The 19,212-nt window shown below is 34.0% G+C and overlaps 3 protein-coding genes and 1 long non-coding RNA gene across 4 annotated transcripts in view; 1 reads left to right on the top strand and 3 right to left on the bottom strand.

The window, feature by feature from the left end:
• The first annotated feature begins 293 nt into the window (after positions 1–293).
• LOC126870332 (E3 ubiquitin-protein ligase RNF19A-like) lies at positions 294–11,128 on the top strand. Its single transcript, XM_050627913.1, has 13 exons — positions 294–460; positions 1,764–1,990; positions 2,074–2,216; positions 2,339–2,528; positions 2,623–2,934; positions 3,024–3,168; positions 3,263–3,399; positions 3,518–3,615; positions 7,783–7,981; positions 8,072–8,267; positions 8,347–8,512; positions 8,592–8,965; positions 9,126–11,128. The coding sequence occupies exons 2-13, from the start codon at positions 1,828–1,830 to the stop codon at positions 9,367–9,369; spliced, it is 2,367 nt and encodes a 788-aa protein (XP_050483870.1). The 5' UTR covers positions 294–460; positions 1,764–1,827; the 3' UTR covers positions 9,370–11,128.
• LOC126870338 (uncharacterized) lies at positions 3,889–6,925 on the bottom strand. The gene is made up of 3 exons (XM_050627943.1): positions 5,947–6,925; positions 5,557–5,772; positions 3,889–5,467 (listed from the first exon to the last, which is right to left on the bottom strand). Exons 1-3 carry the CDS (start codon positions 6,094–6,096, stop codon positions 4,514–4,516), a joined length of 1,320 nt encoding a protein of 439 aa, XP_050483900.1. The 5' UTR covers positions 6,097–6,925; the 3' UTR covers positions 3,889–4,513.
• A 1,005-nt stretch (positions 11,129–12,133) lies between the features above and the next one.
• On the bottom strand, positions 12,134–13,167 carry LOC126870347 (trafficking protein particle complex subunit 1). The gene is made up of 3 exons (XM_050627966.1): positions 12,883–13,167; positions 12,427–12,636; positions 12,134–12,330 (listed from the first exon to the last, which is right to left on the bottom strand). The coding sequence occupies exons 1-3, from the start codon at positions 12,979–12,981 to the stop codon at positions 12,202–12,204; spliced, it is 438 nt and encodes a 145-aa protein (XP_050483923.1). The 5' UTR covers positions 12,982–13,167; the 3' UTR covers positions 12,134–12,201.
• A 321-nt stretch (positions 13,168–13,488) lies between these two features.
• Positions 13,489–19,212, bottom strand: part of LOC126870352 (uncharacterized) — a 136,951-nt gene continuing 131,227 nt past the window's right edge. Inside the window, exon 3 of the long non-coding RNA XR_007691307.1 lies at positions 13,489–13,660. This is a non-coding gene — a long non-coding RNA (uncharacterized LOC126870352). The remainder of the gene's footprint in view (positions 13,661–19,212) is intronic.

Genomic DNA, 19,212 nt, shown 5'->3' with positions numbered 1-19,212 from the left:
GTATAAACTGTGCTTTTATAAATATTTTGCGTGAAATAAGAAAATATTCATATTTGTGCATACATAGTATTAATGTTAAAGAATGAAATATTTAATTATTTTCTAATTACTTTTTATTCATATAGAATTCACAAAAAGTATATAGTAATAATTACAAAATATACAAATAATATTAATTTAATCTGATTAAACTTAAGATTTTTTATTTGAGCGGTGTTATATCAAATGTTTTCAGGCAGAGGCGCTGTATGTTCATTTCTATATTTCGCTCATTGTATCCCTCATCTAAATTATATGTAAGGTAAGTCTTTAGTCAGAAGCCGTCAGCTGTTGTGTCAAGTGAACATTCTTAACCAACAAAATAGGTGAAACTTACCAATAGTGTGTAATTCTAATTGTGAATCTATTATTAGTTACTAAACGTGGTGTAGATTTGAAAGTATTTTTTAACAGGAACCAGGTACGTTTATACGTTATTTAGAATGACTTTAGTTGGTTTTTGCTCACAGACTTTTCACACCTGTATTAATGCTAGTCATCTATGTATAAGATTTCTCGATATACAGTTCAAATGTGTTTTTTTGTATTCATTTTTTATTTAATTTAAAGAATAAGGTATTTTATTCTATTTAAAATGACTATAATGTTTTTGTTTGAGAAAAAATAGAGTTTAATTATCATACACATTATATATATTTTATAGTATGTATATACATATACATATACATTCACATATATATATACATATATATAACATATTCGTGCATTGTATATATATAAATGTGTATATATATATATACACATTTAAGCTATTACAAATGGCGATTATTTTGCATTTCGTACTAAATTTACATTAACATTAATTATAACTGTATTTATACTCGAGAAAAGGTTATCTTTTCATAAATTTACAAATTTGTTAGATAAATCGAGTTAAAATATAGTATAAAACTTGTATTAAGTAATTTTCTATATCTTATGTGTTAACATGTTAATGCAATCTGTGGAATATACATATAATCGATTTATAATACTATTAGAGAGATTTGTATGGTGTGTTACATGTCGAATCATATATCGTTTCTTAAAATGCTATGTGAATTGGACATAATTCACATAATTTATACATTTGGATTCGGACGTTCGATAAAGGATAATTATAATCGTATAACGGTATGGTATATGATTTATTAAGTTAAGGTTAAACTGTACAGGTCGAGTAATCGAACCTTAAATGCTAAAATATTTCATGGTAAATACATAAAAGATTTCGAAATGCTGATTATTTATGCTCTTCATGAACATGGAGAAATCGTAATTGATGACAACCGCTTTGATAGACTGTATAATTCCTTTTTTAGTGAAAGTAGTAAAGAAAATGTACATACAAAATTGAACGTAAAGTGAATTTATTGAGAACGTTACGTATTAATAAATTTATATGAATTATAAATGATTTACACTAATATACAAAAATTTTGTCCAAAATAATTTTTATGATAATTAATTCGAAAACATTAGAAACGTAAGAACCTTATGTGTATTTAAATACGATCGATATAATAACATGTAATACATACTACACGTGCGCTTATGACGTAAAATATAATCGCTTGTAAACGGTATGTTTGATACGTTTGTATTACGATATACATTTTTATTTTCAATATTAAGCATTGTATAATATGTGATAGAAGATATATATCATAGTGATATATACGAAGTCCTATTATATTTACTTCTTTTCCCATTATTTATTACAGATTGAGTTACCTTAATTGCGTGACACAAAGAATGAGACAGTAGTGACCTATAATACTATTTAAGATGTTTAAAGAAAATGATAACAGTTCTGGAAGCTGTAGCAGTACAGTCCCTAGACCACGAAGAATGTTAGCGCGATTTTCTTTACGTCGATTATTATATTCAAGCCCACTTATTGGACGACGAATTGTGAGAACACCTAGTTCAAGTAACAGAAATACAAAAAGTATGAAGTGATATTTGGTCTGAAATAAATATCGTAGATAAAATACAGAATAAATTATTCTTGAGAATGAATTATTTTTCTAGCAAAAGATCCAATTGGTGGCAAGATCACAGATGTTGAAAAAGGAGAAGCTAGAGTAAGTAATGGTTCAAGCCATTTTCAATTTCAAAACATAGATCTACAACGTGCTTCCAGTAAAGGCTCAGTACTTTCTTCTGCCGGAAAGGTATTTATAGAATATGTACTTGCAATGAAATTCTTAGAATTGAATTTCTATTAGATCTTGATTATATTAATTGTTTGATAATTTTAAATGATATCCAGGTTGCAAAATAAATATTATTTCAGAGTAGTGAAAGTGGTTTAATGGAATGTCCTTTATGTTTGGCTGAATTGCCTGTGGAGTTCTTTCCTGTTGTTCAGTCTTGCCATCATCGCAGTTGTTATGATTGCTATCAACAATATCTTAAAGTTGAAATTTCTGAATCTAGAGTTAACATAGCATGTCCTGAATGTTCAGAACCAATTCACCCAAATGGTAAATGCATTTTTCTGATAAAAGTGATGTAAACTTCTTACTATTATTTACTACTTATTTATTACTATTATTTACTGAATTTATTTTTTTATAGATATTCGAATGATCCTAAATGATCAAACGCAATTGGAAAAATATGAAGATTTTATGGTACGACGAGTTCTTGCTGTAGAACCTGATGCGAGATGGTGTCCTGCACCAGATTGCAGCTTTGCAGTTATTGCTAGTGGTTGTGCTTCGTGCCCAAAATTACGTTGTGAACGACCAGGATGTGACTCTTATTTTTGTTACCATTGTAAAGCACGTTGGCATCCTAATCAAACATGTGATGCTGCCAGAGCTCAACGTACTCAATACTATGAACGAAGTTCATCTCTCAGTTTCAGTCAAAGTGATTCACAACATAGTATGTGTTCTTTATATTTAAAGATTTCAGAATTAGAGAATCCTGAAATTCTAAGATAACACGTGTTTTTGCATAAACTGTATCCACAGAAGATGACGTCAAACCTTGTCCAAGGTGTCAAGTCCTTATTGTTAAAATGGATGATGGTAGTTGCAATCACATGGTTTGTGCTGTTTGCGGTGCCGAATTTTGTTGGTTATGCATGAAGGAAATCAGTGATCTTCATTATTTAAGGTAAAGTTTATCCGAGTTATTTATCTCCATATTTATTTTTATGAAATATTATTTTTATAATTCTTAATTTTTCCAATTTTTCATTTAATTGCAGTCCTTCTGGTTGTACCTTTTGGGGTAAAAAGCCATGGTCTAGAAAAAAGAAAATACTTTGGCAACTTGGAACCTTAGTGGGAGCTCCAGTTGGAATTGGTCTTGCTGCTGGAATAGCTGTACCTGCTATGATTATAGGTTCGTATATTATGTTTTTCATATTTTAATGTTAAACTGAATGTGATATATTTATAAATATATCTTTCTGACAAAATTTTGTGTAACTTTATATTTGTATATGTATGTTTTGTTACAGGTATTCCAGTATGGGTGGGAAAGGAGCTGTATACAAGATATGAGAAAGATAACAAACATAAGAGGAATGCTTTTATTGTTGGAGGAGTAACTGCATCTGTAAGTTAAAATCTTATTTTTCATATCTGTACATAATTGATTTTCTTCAAAAGTATATATATATATATATATATATATATCATCAGATGATAGATAAAGTATCGAGTGTCTTACAAAGTAGTATCAATGTAAATTTACAGATATTTTTTTTTAAATTATCAAAGTAAGATATTAAAAAATTTATTAACTAGTCGTAATAAAACTACTTACTTATTTACACATATATGGATATTGCTTAGGAATTACTTTTATGTTTGAAAATCATTGTACAAATTCATGACAACATCAAAGTATATTTTATTTATATAGTTTGTACAAAGAAATGGAATAATATAATTATTGCGTATGTGAATTAGCAGTAACAGAATGTCGGTCGTATAGCCGTAATAGTAATTGCGGGAAGAAATTTTGATAAAAGAACAAATTCAAATCAAACGATTGTTATATTTAACAGGCTCGTGGAGGAAAATGTTACTCCTGACTTAAGTTATTTGTTATGGCACGTATTAGCAATTCTTTTACATTTCGAGTCACTTTTAATTTTAAAACTTCATACAATGTTTATTGATATTCTGTTTGCTGAATGTCCTTACTAAATTATAGGTGTACATATCGAAAGAACAATTCAATATCGAAATATTTTTAAACATAAGAGCCTAACATCAATTCTATTTCCACCACGTTAACGAACTTTAACGTGATTTCGATTCCGCAATTACATAATTATCGACACAAGCCCTGTTGCTTGAGATGTATTACGTTAATCGCAATCGTAACGTCAATGGCAGACGAATCGAGCTGTTGAACAATCAGTTCTATAACTTTTGCTTCCTCGATTTACATTTCGCGTAGAAGTATTAATTCGCTGCAACACTATCATAGGCAGTAATAATGCTGACTAAGGGTCGTTTTCGCTATTAGCAATCGCAGTCTCATCTGTAAGTACACCTTCACTATGAAGGTCTTTTAAAACGTCGATCAAGCGTTGTTCTGTATCTGCATCGCCTAAAGCAACATCTACAGATCCAATACAGAGTAAGAGAGCGAGGAGTTGCGATCGCCTATAGTCCTTATTTAAGTCTTCTCTCGTGTAGCCCAAATCTTTCGGAATGTCGACGCCGAGACGAGAACACGTCCCAATTAGTGCCTCCCAATAGATATCAAGGAAGGTTTCTGTATGTTTGCGACGTAATTCGGTTGGCAATGAACTTACTATCAACAGAGCAATGTCGTTAGTCGGTCTACTATAGGTAACCATTTGCCAGTCGAGGATGCAGCATTCAAGGCCAGATGGTCCTTCCTTGAAAAGTAGATTATTACACCAGAAATCTGTGTGCGTGATCAAGGCTAACGGCCCTTCTGGCGCAAGGAGTGCAGATATTATATGCTTAGTTCTAGGTCGCAGTACAAGTAGGGCCTCCAGTATCGCTTCTAATCCTGGCGTACTTTTCAAAAATTTGGCAAGTTGTGGTAAACCACGCTCAACCAGTTGTTGATACGAGTCCGTTGCCTTTGCTGTTTGGAAGAGGAATGGATAACGTTCGGACAGAGGCTCTCCCTCGACAACTTTCATTGCCAGAGAATGCGCGTGTATGCGTGCTATAGCATCTAATGCGACTTTAGTTTGATCGTATGTCATTCCTTCGCGAAATTTGATATTTCGAAAATCAGAATCGCGAAGATCGTGCAGTACGAGAATAGAATCTGGCGTTGTAGGGTTGTCGTCTGACTCATCAGCTGGTGTGTAATGTGCATGATAACAGACTGGAACTGACAGAAGGATTTCCTCGTCCGATTTATTTTCCTGGGATGCTAGTTGCTTCTTTTGAAACTCTTTCAGATCAGGCATGACCTGATATAAATAGAATCCAAGTTATTATTTATTGGATAGAACAATTTAAGATTGACGTAGCAACAGCATTATATTAATTGATTGCTTACCTGTGTGTAAAATTTAATTTCCCGAAGATCGAATTGGCCTTCGATAACAAAGAAACGACTGAACGCATCTTTTGGAAGCTCTTTCACGATAAGTGACAGGTCTTGCGTGATATTTGTGTCGTTCAACACGTACTTGATTTTAACACGAATTATAGCACTGAGCGCGCTTTCATTACTCATACAGCCCGGACTTACGTTACATTCGGTTATTGTGACCTGTGTACATGACGGGTTAATTTGCAAGCAATTCAAGAATACTTGGTACGCTACATCTTCAAATGTGTTGCATTTTCATTGCTAACAAAGCATTTATAGGCTGCTTAAATGACGCCGTATAAAAATCGCTACAGGCAACTGTTAACTGTAAATCATAGTTTCTACCGAACTAACCGGTTCTTTGTGAAATTCCCTTAGGATACCACCAAGCCACTCCTTGTCAATCTCTGGTTCTGAGATAATCTGCTTCTGCTCCTCTCCGCAAGATGATTCTTCCGTATCTTCCCAATCCCAGTCGGTGTCTTCCCAGTCCCAATTCGCCATGGTTTCCTTTCTTCTGATTTTATCTCTGTCTCTCAATCTCTCTTTCCTTTTATTTATTCAATCAACACTAATGACAGTCAATCGACGATATCAGTGTTGGCGGGATCGATGGAAGGAAAACGGGAGAGAAAAAACAGATGAGGGATGTATGTGTATCGTGGTTGTAACGTTTCGCGTGTCTACTGTCCCCAATCAATGCCAATAAACTACATGTACACTCTCGTGAACGGTAACACATGCAGGACGGTGCCTATTTGACTGTTCACATCGGAGCGCACGAGTCTGTCATGTATGTGGAGGCTTCGTGAAATCACCAGTAATGAATGGATTCGTCGCGTGTCCCTTCTACTTCCTGTTACGCCGTTCGGTCCTTGAATGTTCGGGCCGGCGTAGTTCGGCGCCCGTTCATCGAGGCTCGTAGTGTCCACGGCGCGACACACCCTTGGCGCAGAGCACCGACCGACTTCCCGATCCCAACACTCGATTTGTCAGACCGTTTTGCGATCGTGGTGTAGTATGGTTCTTAAAGTACCGACTGACACGATGCACGTTCCATCGTCAGCCACCTAGGTGGATGCAGGCCGCAGGGTGGGACAGAGAGGATCTCCCATGCGCGCACTCCTACCGTCGCGGCGATCAATATCCTTCCTTCCGCACCTCCCACACTTTCTGCTCGCCATGCACTTTCTCTGTCTCCTGTTCCGCTATCTCGCGTTCTCTTCTATGCTCCATGGAAATCTAGAAAACAGATCACCGTGTGTCAGTAATCTTTTCCCTCATCATGGCACCTTACCTTATACGACTGTCCCGAGATATATTTATATTATTACCATGTTTTACTTTCAATGGTATTTCATACTATTTTTTCTATATTTTACAGAACATAGATTATAGGTTGATCGGAAATTGCTTTTTCTTTTCTCTCTTTTCTTTTTTTTTTTTTTTTTTTTTTTGTTTTTGAAGGTGATATGTGTATTAATTGCCCGAGAGTATGCAAAGCACGATGCAGAACATATTGAAATAATAAATGCCTTTGAATAGGCAATTCTATATTTGCTTTTGTTTTTCTTTCATTATGACTGTTTACAGTTGTATTAAATAAAAATGCAGTATGTTATACTAAAAAAGCGATCCGTGTTAATGGTTTACGTTCTTTCCTATTTTCGCGAGCATACATTGAAAGGGACTTATGAAGTACATCTGAAACATTCCCTTAATTACTGTGTTAATTATGCAGCGTACATACAGAAACTTCCGGCAGCTTAAAACCGCACAATACTAGATTAACTGCAGTCCGAAGTTTTCGATACAGTTGCAGCTTTTATATTTTTGTTAGCCGATACCTAATGGCAATTTTATCGCGTAACTTTACGTACTTAAATGTATCTTTTCGTTTTCTTAATATTATTACTTATCTATTCATAATTAATTCCGATCTAATAATTATACGTTTTTTTTTTATTTATTAAGTCCCCCGCCCCAAAATTCAAGAGTAAAGAGTTTTATTGCTTCATATTATCTTTTTTTCTTTTTACATAAAATTCTCATATTATAAATTTACTAATTCTATAGTACATAAGATTTTAAGTTTAATTTGTAGAAACTTTATAAAATTTGAATCTCTGTAAGTCTCAATAAAAGTTCGAACAAGAGCCACTACTCATAATTTATCTACCATCGTTACAGGTTTTAGTATCACCCATATTGGCAGGATTGGCCGTAGGTATTGGTGTACCCATTTTATTATTTTACGTTTATGGTGTAGTCCCCGTTTCTCTTTGTCGAAGCGGAGGTTGTGGTGTTTCAACAAATGGTACAGGGGTGCGATTTGATTTCGATGACGAAAACGAGCTTATGGGTTCATTGAGTGTCCGCAACGGTGGAGGTAAATGCCTAAATAATTCAAATTTTAACATCAAGTGTAGATCGAGTAATTTAGAAGATTAGATAATTCAAAACATAATCTTTATTGTAGATGCAGCATCGATAGATGTTGCGAGTCATCGCGGCGGTAATCCTTCGATAGGAGAAGCTTCCCTTTCATTAGGTAGTGGAAGTCATTTAGAAAAATTAGGTCGTGAAAACGATCGCGAAAGTGCCAGTAACGTAGCTGTCGCTGGTACCAGTCTCGCAGGAAGTATAGCTTCTAGTGTTTTACCAGGAGGTCAGAGGTAAGAGACTCTTTTTGTATTTATACAATTTTCAATTATTAGTTACACATTAATAGTTACTATTATATTTAAAAAATAGATTGGAGGTTCAAGCGGATGTGACGTCTACCCAACGATTCAGTTTGTGTAGCGAAACAGCATCTGCGGCAACCAGTTTATCAGAAAAATCTGTGAACGCATCTATTGCTTTGGATGACGGCGCAGCTTCTACGAGAGCTCTAGCAGGCTCTGTTCTAAATTTTAAAGTATCTCGCTCTTCTTTAAAAGTATTATTGCAAACGATCAGTACTTCAGTTATGAATTTTAATTATATCGATTGTTCAGATGGATGGAAGCTCAATCAGCGGTGGTAGAAGCACGGAAGGAGAACAAGGGACAAGCTCTGTTGCAGGAGGTCATATGGATTCAGCAGGTCAAGCTACATCTTTGAGTTCCCTCGAAGAAGTAGCGCCTGGTTTAGCGAAACGTGCTCGGCGCAAGCCGACGTTAGATCGCCAGTGCAGTGATTCCAGTAATTGGACCGTTTGTGGAGAAGACGAAGGTTCTGAACGTGTCAGATTCGATGATCATGTTAGTTTCATTGAAGCAGATCAAGAAGGAATTGTTAATACGTGTGGAGTGAATAGTCGAACTTCCGGAAGACGTACTAAACGTACTAAAGAAACAGAACAAGACGCAAATACTCAAAAGAGTACAAAGTATGACAAAATTTAGATTTTTCAAAATTTAACTCACTGCTTTTCGATGTTCTTGATTATCTACAATCTTCTCGTTTTAATATTGCAAGGCACTGGGTTAATTAGAAGATTTTGAGAACTACAATATTTTTACATGTATAATGTCCATTTACTTTTTCAGGAATTCTAACAATGAATCAAAGGCTGATTCGGCAGATGACAATGTATCATGGGAACGGGTTAACGTTGCCACTTTGAGAAATGTCTTCTTCCATAATTCTACAACATCTACAGATCGCGAGAAGCGATTGTCGGTGATAGAAGAACCGTCTCCTGTAGTGGTACAGAATAACGGTGCTCGTTTCTTCACGCCTTCTGACAAAGGCTGTAGCATAAATAATATGGAAGACAATTTACACTCTTAAAGGAACAAAGACTGAGCATTTATGTAATAATGTACATGCATCCTTTAAATACAAGACACACAGATGCGTATTCACATACAGTGGCAATCAAAAATGTACACACGCTAGTCTTATAAGGAAATGATACAAGTTCTCAACTGATTGATAAGGATTAGGCGATTACAATTACAAATTCAACCAACTAACTAAAATACAAAACTTTATTTTTTCATTTATATTAATTAATTGAAATTAATTTCTATTTTAATTTTAATTCAAAGCTTATTATTTATACTAGAAATTGTAATATCAATTATTTAACTACATGTTTCCTTGATCCTTTTAATTTTATATTTTTGTGAATGCAATATGTTTTTAATTGCAATATTATTTTGATGCAATATTTATAATTTTGCACTTGGATAATGTTTTTAGAATTAGAATTTTTAATTAATTTTTCGTTTTTTCTTATTAATAATTTTAATTTGTGTGGCATATTTATTAAATTATGCTACTTCTCATGAATACTTGAGAGGGTGTTTTAATATCCTGCTAGATTTCTTTTAATAATTGATCACAAACTTTCAATGGAATTTATATTTTTCATACCATAACAAAATTTGACAAACTTAAATAATTTGTTAATAATTTGTCGTATGTTTTGGGTCGCTATATTGTTGAGGTACTAATTTTTTCTGAATCAGGACTTTCCGTCTTATTTAAATTGACTTGTTTATCATTTATTCTTTTAAACTTACTTTGACTTTTTATTTTTGCATTCCTTTATCAATCATTGTTATTCTATTCACTTTTGACAGAGTACCAAAAATGGTAAATACAAATTGGACCAACTTTATATCTTTTTGAATATAGTATGTTGTTAATATGAATAAAAATATGATATCATATTTTGTGTACTAGATTTAATTTGTAATTATAATTATTTAATTTTTGTGAACTGATTAAGAGATGTATATCATTTCTCTATAAGAATAGTGTGACATTTACACTTTCGTTTGTTACTGTATATGTGTATATATGTATTTAAGTGTACACCATATGCGTGCAGTAATGCCGAATTTACTATATTTATGCACACCATGTATAAACGTATTATGAATGCAATAGAGGGAACAAATTAAGAGCAACTTTGCATGGCAAAGCGTATTGAAGTAAGTAGTATGTGCATTCATGTTTCAGAAGTGCGTGCGTATAAATATGTGTAATGTACGTATGTGTGTATAGCTATATATATACAATCAGGCCTCAATTTATAAAACAAAAGTTGCAAATTAATTTAACATGGATAATTTTCATTTTGTGCCAATGTTTTTTTGAGAATATTGTTATATGCGAAAAAATTACATTCTCGTACACGAAACAGCGCTCACATATAAAACGTATCAAATTCGTTAAAATTTTTCTATGACGGAATTCCTCGAAAGAAATAAAATTTTCACGTGATATAAAATAGGATAACTGTATAAAACATTATGGAAAAATTATTATTATGCCTTTTAGTTGCATTTTATGTCAAGCAACAGTTATTACTTTCCATGCATGAAACACTTCTTCATTTGTCAATCATATTTTCAGATGTATAAGTATCGTAAGAACCTTTGTACACGAACATTTTCTAAATGTCCTTCGATGTATGAAAATACACATAATGTAATGTATACAATTAAAGGCAATGAATATGCCTTGACAGTGAATGTTATTCAGCAGTTTTAGAGAAAAAAATGAACATTAATATAAAAAGAGGTATGGTAGTTTATTATCTTCAGTTTATATTTATTTATTATTAATCTTGGTGAATTATATGTGTTAATGTCAGGTGCTTTATTAGGCATGTCAAAAGCTTTGATTTGGTTTCTTGCCGATATAGATATTTACATTTATGTAATGTTAAACATAAATCACTAACGATCAGTGTAAGGAACATTGTAACCATTTTTTAACAATTTTACCTTTCGTATATTTTTTATTCTAAGTTCTGCAGAACTTAAATATGTGTATATAATTGTGTAAAATTATTGTCCCAGTATATACGTTTTTTGTGTGTAACTAATAACTTCGCTAATATTTGGATAAGCTAATGTCATACGTCCGGACGAGAATTGTATGAAAGACATTACATATGTAAAAAAAGATGGATACATGGACCTAAAAAACCGAATTGTGAAATATGACATAAGCTGCCATATAATCTTCATATATTAATAATAATAAATGTTTTAGTTAAATAAGGCATATTCCTGCAAGTATGTTCTAGAGTACTGGTATGTGGTACGAAATATATACATATATAAAAAGGCAAGTTTAATGTAGGAACATTTTTAAAAGTATGCATTTTTACCAATATTTTTACGTATTTTAAATAATAATTTAAATATACAAATTAAAAAGTACATTTCGTTGATACAAAAAAAGACGGTGCAATTTTAATGCATTAATATGTTAATACAAATAATTTAAAGGAATCTACAAAAGTAACTGATGCTTTTACAAGTATTAATTTCTTCAAATTCTGTTAATTGCTGTACATTTTGTATGAAGATCACAGTTCTGTGTATTACAAAAATATATTGTTTAAATAGTTGTTTCTGTTATGATAAATGTAAATTCGTAAATATAACAAAATGTAATGTAAGTTGTATATTCATTTAAATTATAAGAATATTTTTATGGTATATGATATTTTTGTTTAGTTTTTTGCACTTCCATTAATGTATATTAATACTAGTTGTTAATAACAAATAATTGCGTGTAATATGAAATTAAATTTGTATAACATCACTAAACATTTTTATATTCAAGTATATTATACTTATTAATATAATATAAAAAATTCTATATCGATCTACTTAAGAATAAAGGAGATTTTTTAAATAATTCATCAACTTTTAGTTTAAACAGTTCACTTTGAATAGGTTCATTTAATTGACATAGAGGATTTTTCACAACATATTCTAAATAGACCTGGAAAAAGAATTAATTATATCATTGGAGATTTTTAGTTTGCTAAAATACTCTACAGCAATATAATACTAGAATATGCAACATTGGGTTACTCACCTCTCTATATAGTTGTTGTAATAATTCTCTAGCATTTTGTGTAACATTATCAGTATTTAACACAAATTTTAATCCAGACGGAGTTTCCAAATAATGCAATGTATATTTACTAGTTTTATAATATAAAAATCCTTCTTTTGGATCCAATGGCGATATTTTACTTACAAATGATTTTATAGAAAATAACATTCCATACATTAATTTTGCTTCCTAAATTTTGTGCAATTTTATTTATAATGTATATATATTTCTTAGAAAAAAAGATTATATAGATTATACACAAACGAAAACAAAAGACCTTCTTTTAAACGACTTAATTTAAAAAAGGAATGAAACAAGTAATTGTTAGTGATTTGTATAAAATAGGTTACAGGATATTTGAACATGGGAAGGTTAGAAACGGCATATGTTTTATAACTTTAAAATAACAATTCCGTTATAGTTATTCATACATACCTCTCCTTTTGTGATTCCAGATTTATTCAACCTATTCCATTCTGCATAATACAGTAATGTTCCATTTTTGGAAAATATATATAAATTATGAATTGTCATAATTTTGTTGACAGTTGTGTATTTTGTTTTGCTGTTAAAATGATGTTCAATCAATTAGTTATCGACGATAGCATAGTGAGGTATCCATTGATTAAAGACAGGATAGACATGACATTAAATGCAGCTTTGCGTCTCAGGTTATGAAACACCGACTTGCAAAAAAATCAGAGTGTTTTTTACGCCCTCTGCGATTTCCTACGGCGAACATAGGAAACATATCAAAGGAGATTCGACAATAATTACCTATATTATCGACGAATATTTTACGTTTCACTGACTCTATCTTATAAAAATGACAAGGAAGGGGAATGGGAGATAAATAGATAGACTTAAGAATAAATGATAAAACATTCGAATTCATTTTATATTTATGATTGGATTTGAGAATTATACAATAATCTTTACAATTAAGGTTAATTTTATAATTATAAGCATATCTTTAAAACTGCTATAAATTAATGGTTGTGCTTCATGCAATTTTTCAGGAATTAATAATTTGTTGCACTTGTTACAATATAAATACAGTTGTATATAAATCTTAAAAATAACTACAAAACTCTGCATATAACGAATTATTGCTAATTAAGATTATTTAGAACTAGTTACAATTAATTTTATTGACGTGGTGGAGATTCTGTGGCTCCTGTTACAGTTTCCTACTGTTGCAGTAGAAGAAATCCTGCAACACACAAACGAAAAATGAATTTTTTTTGTTTTAGTATGTAATAATCTAAATGTAAGAGTATCACAATCATTTTTTTTATAAGATTAATTAAAAATAAACTTATTTGGTGATACAGAAATTGCTAAAATCGGATTTTATATTATAAACATTTTTAACTCCTCGCAGAAACATTTTAGAGCCCAGTGCAAAAATTATTGTTTAGGGAGCTGAAAACTTTCGTGAATATGAACGGAAGAAAATCATTTTATTAAATTAATAGTTTCAAGCATGACAGCGAATATCAGCACTCGAAACGTATTAAAATTGGTTAATATTAAAAATATGGTAGGTTCTGCATAAAATCGCAATTTCAATCAGTTGTATCATAATACGATTAGAGTACAACATGTGCAAAATGTTCTGTTCTATACCTTATTTGTAATTTTATAGAAAAATTTAGCTTGAATTCAAACCATTGCTATATCGAAGCGATAACGTTGCATGCGATACGAAAATGGCACGAGAGATCAAGTGACCCTTAAATCGTGGGACGCGGAACGGAAAGCATTAAATATCTTATCGGTAATCTATCTTGTCGATGATATCAGTTTCTTACGAAAGTCTGAAGATGGCTTATCACTACATTTCTTTCTGTGCAGAAAACGAGTAAGTTTTTCTATGTATACAGGACTACTTGTAGAACCACTCAATCGTCAAAAGTGATAAAAAGTGATTTTACCATTGGACGGAACATCGTGTCATATGTTCTGCAATACCGACCATTGCAGAACCGACATTGCATACCGACATAAAACTCTACTATATGTTCAATTCAAATGCGATAGTCGGTATAGCTAGAAACAAAGACAAGATATCGCACTCATCGACGAAGCACAGGATAGACGTAACATGAAATATTTTTCCGTGTTCCACGATTTAGAGGTTTAGATATAACCATGAAATTGGAAATTATTATTGTAGAGAAAATAAAGAATTCTACGCATGCTTTAATGCATCATGAAGATTAATTTTTGTACTATACTATAGATCGTCTATGCGCGTATGTGTGCCATGTCGCCTTGACAAGTAAATACAACAGGCGATAATCGAAAGAGCCTGATCGGTGCATGGGGCAAAATTCATTGAGCTTTTTCAAAGAGACTTGCGAATATGTATCCGTAAACACGCTCTCGGTACGTTTGCTTCTTTTCCTTCTTTTCTTGTGTTCGTTTCAAATGAATATAATAGTGCAAATAAAACTAGAATATGAATAAATAAAACTAGAACAAATTCATAGGGCACGAAATCTCAGAAAGCCATAGGTGCGTCTTGTTCTATGTTGTATCCCATCGAACTCGTCGGAACGGCAATAGTAAGGGCCAGAAAAACAGCCAACCAAACTTAATGAGCGAAAAGTAAGTAGAAACAGTATCGTTAGCGTCAGACTGCTTTCGTTTTATGTATTATTTGCCGACTCTTCGCGACATTTTCGTGGGGCAAATAGGGATTCGAGTTGCCGTGCGAATTTATCGCCGAGTACAAAACGTGCTGGTGGCTGCAGCTTGGGCACGATTATCGTTTCGAGCACTTTTATTAACACATAACGGTATCGCGGTAGACGACCTCACCGAGCTCAGCACGTAAACCGTCGCTTTTCGATCGGACTTCTCCGACGTCGAATGTGCCATTTGCCTTTTTACTGTTAGAGTAGAGTCAAGGGAAAGCTAAAGTCGAGGAGAGCCGGAGGAAAGCTTTACCGTAGAACCGTATAATACCTATGCGAACGACGCTATGCAAATAAATACAACGTAAACGGGAGCATAGAATAATAGAGGATAACAAATTATGGATGATATACGCTCGTATAATGCCCATTGCGGAGGGACTGCGAGCTATAAGCGCAGGTTAAAGGTATAATGCGGTGGCTATGATCGTGAAACTGAAATGAAACGAATTTCGGCGAACGACCGGAAGATAAGTAGTAGTTAACAATGTCGTGCTCCCTCCAATCCTTAGACGGACTAATTTTACGTAACCGGTTGTACTAACAATTTCTAGAGAATTTCTTCCCCTATACATTTTTGGTATATTCCTCGTTCAAAGAATTAACGAGACGTTTGCCTCATTGGAAAGATCCTCCTTTTCTTTATCGTCGATTACGAAGAGGAAGGACTTTACGCGATAAATCGCTTAATCCTGTCTTACACCGGTCCATCAGATAGATCAAATTCCTTTATCCAGCTGTAATAACAACTTTAGAAAAACGTAGATTCGTTTTTCCAAATGCAAGATTCAGGACATTCCACCTCATACGTAGTCCCTTCTAAATACAGGATCGAAAAAGACGGTCTTAGAAAAGTTAGTCGATCGAGCAAGATCGAAACTCTATTTAATTTTTGTCAATAAAAAAAATCTTACATCCTACGAAAAAAAAATATCATCCTTTGGAGCATCTCAACAGCGTAGTATCTATCGTTTCTACGAACGTTAGGCATTGGAACAAACGTATGGCGATGTACTTCGTCGATTTTCTCATCGCTTACGTAGGTACAGCAAAAACGAAAACTGAGTGTGTACGTTCTTCCATTAAGTGAAATCTTTCGATACACATTCGTTACAAACGCGTCAGCTGCAGCATAACGGTTTGCGTGTTTACACCTCCTCGACACCGGAAATACAATCTGCATGGAACGCGATAAAAATATCACCGCATAAAACGAACGATCGCATCGTCGGTGACTGGAATGATTCGATAACAATGACCTAGGCTGTAAATCAAACGAACGTAGCCAGCGCGCGTTGAACCGACTGTTTCGAGTGCATCATGCGCTTCGACCTCGCCGCACCAGGGGTTTACGCGCTCGTGTAATATAATCACCCGTTGGCCAAACGTTTGAAACGGTAAGCTTAAAATGGCACACATATAGAGTTGTAGGGACAACTATGGTCGTACGCTACTAGGACTATAGCGACCCTCGTGCAAGCTTACCAAGTTTACTCAATAGTGTCCTTTCTATTATGAGCGCTTCTCTGTTAATTTCATTTATTCTGACTTTGACTGGGCCAACTAGACGTTACCACAATTTCACACGATTTAACGGTCAATTTATCCTTAACTATTGGTTGCCGATCTGGTTCAGGTTTGCAGCGAACAGACGGCTTTTCCCGCAGAACCACGCGAATACTTTACGATGGTTATTTAACCGATACTACGCTGCTCATGAACGTTTCTCGTGGACTCGCTGCGTTGCTCGCTTTTCCTTCTTTCAACATGTTCACCGCCGCAATAATCGCAAATATCTCCCGACCAGAACTGTCTCACGCTCCAATAGAATATCGATAAAGTTATATAACCCTGCCACGTTTTTTCAGTTGTTCCATTTCGATCTAATCGCCTTCTTCTAACGTTAAAAAGTATCTCAGATTCAAGCGAGATGCGAAACAATTGTCATTCGCACGATTCTTCGTTCCAATTTTACGCTAAACGTTTCCTTGACACGTAAAAAGCCTTTCTGTTTGTTGCAATAAGAGTAACATTGAGATGTAAAAGTTCGAGCGAATACAAAAAATTGATATTTTAAGGAAAGATCCTCTGGGATGATCGCGCAAGGTAAAGAGTTAATCCCGTGATCTGCATCAAGACTAGCACATACGAGGGTCAAGCACACGATCACATTGTATTAAAGCAGTCTACGATAAATGGACGCTGTGTATTCGCAAAGCGTACTAGATGTCGCTCTTGTCGGCAATTTTACAACGTTGTGAGTAGCAATAACAACCACACGGCTTCGATTTTTGTTCGTCTGCTCGCTTGTTTGCATGCCTGTTTATTTATTTGTTTGCTCGCTCGATCGCTCGCCCGGTCGCTTATTTGTTTATCGTCCTTTTTTCTTTTCGATCGGCCCCATTGAAATTGACCGATCGCCATGCTAAATTTGCTATGCGCAACTCGATGTACCTGCGACGAACAAAATTTTGCACTTCTATCGGTCAAACGATAATTGTTATCGACTGGTATCGCTTTGGTTATCCTTTTTCTTCGGTAGATGGTACCGCGATTGTAGCTTGGAATAGTCCTTTCGCAGAAAGAAAGAATCCGGTCTGACCGGATTACCGGAATTGTGAATCGAAGACTTCGTTTTCTTTTGTTTGTCGAACGACTTTCTGTGTCGATTGGGTTATCCGGGTTCTATTCGACCCTTGTTCGCTGGATATAGATTTACTCGGAAGTAACCATGGTTTATATAATTTGGTAATTTTTGTTTCGCGAACGTAGCAAGAAACGTTAAAGCCAAGGCTAAGTCCTCTATTTTCACTCTGACAATTGTTGTCTCAAGTTATTGGTTGTGTTAGGTTATGTAAGAGATGGTAGGATGTTACGCGATCAGAAACATTTTTCTGTTTAACTTTACGATAGAAAACGATCTTTTGAATCTTTAATCAAAAATAAGATTTATCTTTCTTGTTTATCGATAGCTGTTGAGAGCGTATGGATTTATTTACAAATACAAAACAGAATCGCGTTGAAAATTGTCATTTTTCGTTGATTTTCCGAGAAATCTTTTCGAAATTTCCGCTTCGATATATTTTTATTATTTCACATGTATATTTTCATTTCACGTGGAACTGGTAAACGGCGTATTGAATTTTAGAAATACTCTCCTATAAATCCTGTAATACCACAGGAAATGTGACTTATCGTGTTTTTCATCTGCGGCCTTCGAACGAAAACAGCAAATTATACGTATTATACATTAATTTCGTAATACGTCTCGTTTATAAAATAAATTACTACAACGAAAAGAACGCTATTTTACATGTTTAACGCATTCTTACACCGTGAGAAACGTTGATTCCAAGCGGAAATTAAATAATGTATTATTTATCAATAATTACTTGACATCGATGCTTTTCACAATATCGTTTCTTTCTGTTCGTACATTCTACGCAATTTTTTGCGCGCATAAACGAGATCCGATACAAATCGTTCGATACTGACCAAGGGAATTAATTCTGTTGATATTTACGAAAATATTACGCGCTTCACCCGCAGAAGCTGCATAATTCGTGAAATCTGCGAATTACCGGCTAGGTCTTTATAAATGATAAGCCACCGCCTTTGTTTACCAGGCAATCACCAACGGAGCAGAGATAGGGGATGTTTAATATTTGCCACCGGGCAAAGTAAGTTTGCAAATCGTCCCTTTTATCCGGAACTCGTAGAGCAGACTTCTTTACCTCTTCCACTCGGAATCTGTCTCGTTTCTCACGAGGCCATTGCATACAGCATACGCGATTGGGAGATACGCGAGATCATTGTCCGTTTTGCTCTGTTGGATATAAAACTCTTTTTCTTTTCCCTGTGCCTGCTATAAAATAGCACGTCAGCTTTTCCTTCGACGTTCTTTCATCTCGGAATTCAACTTTTGGAACATCAAACAGCCGCCACCGTTGTGCCGTCCTCCACAGTAAATCGTCTGGGAAATCAGCCGCAACTATTATTGTGCTTTTAAAATCACAGCCACGCGAGATTGAGCTACCGCGTTCCGGTTAATCAACGGATTGTC

Source organism: Bombus huntii, chromosome 10 (assembly GCF_024542735.1).
Source record: "Bombus huntii isolate Logan2020A chromosome 10, iyBomHunt1.1, whole genome shotgun sequence".
Lineage (NCBI taxonomy): Eukaryota > Metazoa > Arthropoda > Insecta > Hymenoptera > Apidae > Bombus > Bombus huntii.
The sequence above is the reverse complement of the archived record's forward strand: the minus strand, read 5'-3'. Positions and strand labels throughout refer to the sequence as shown.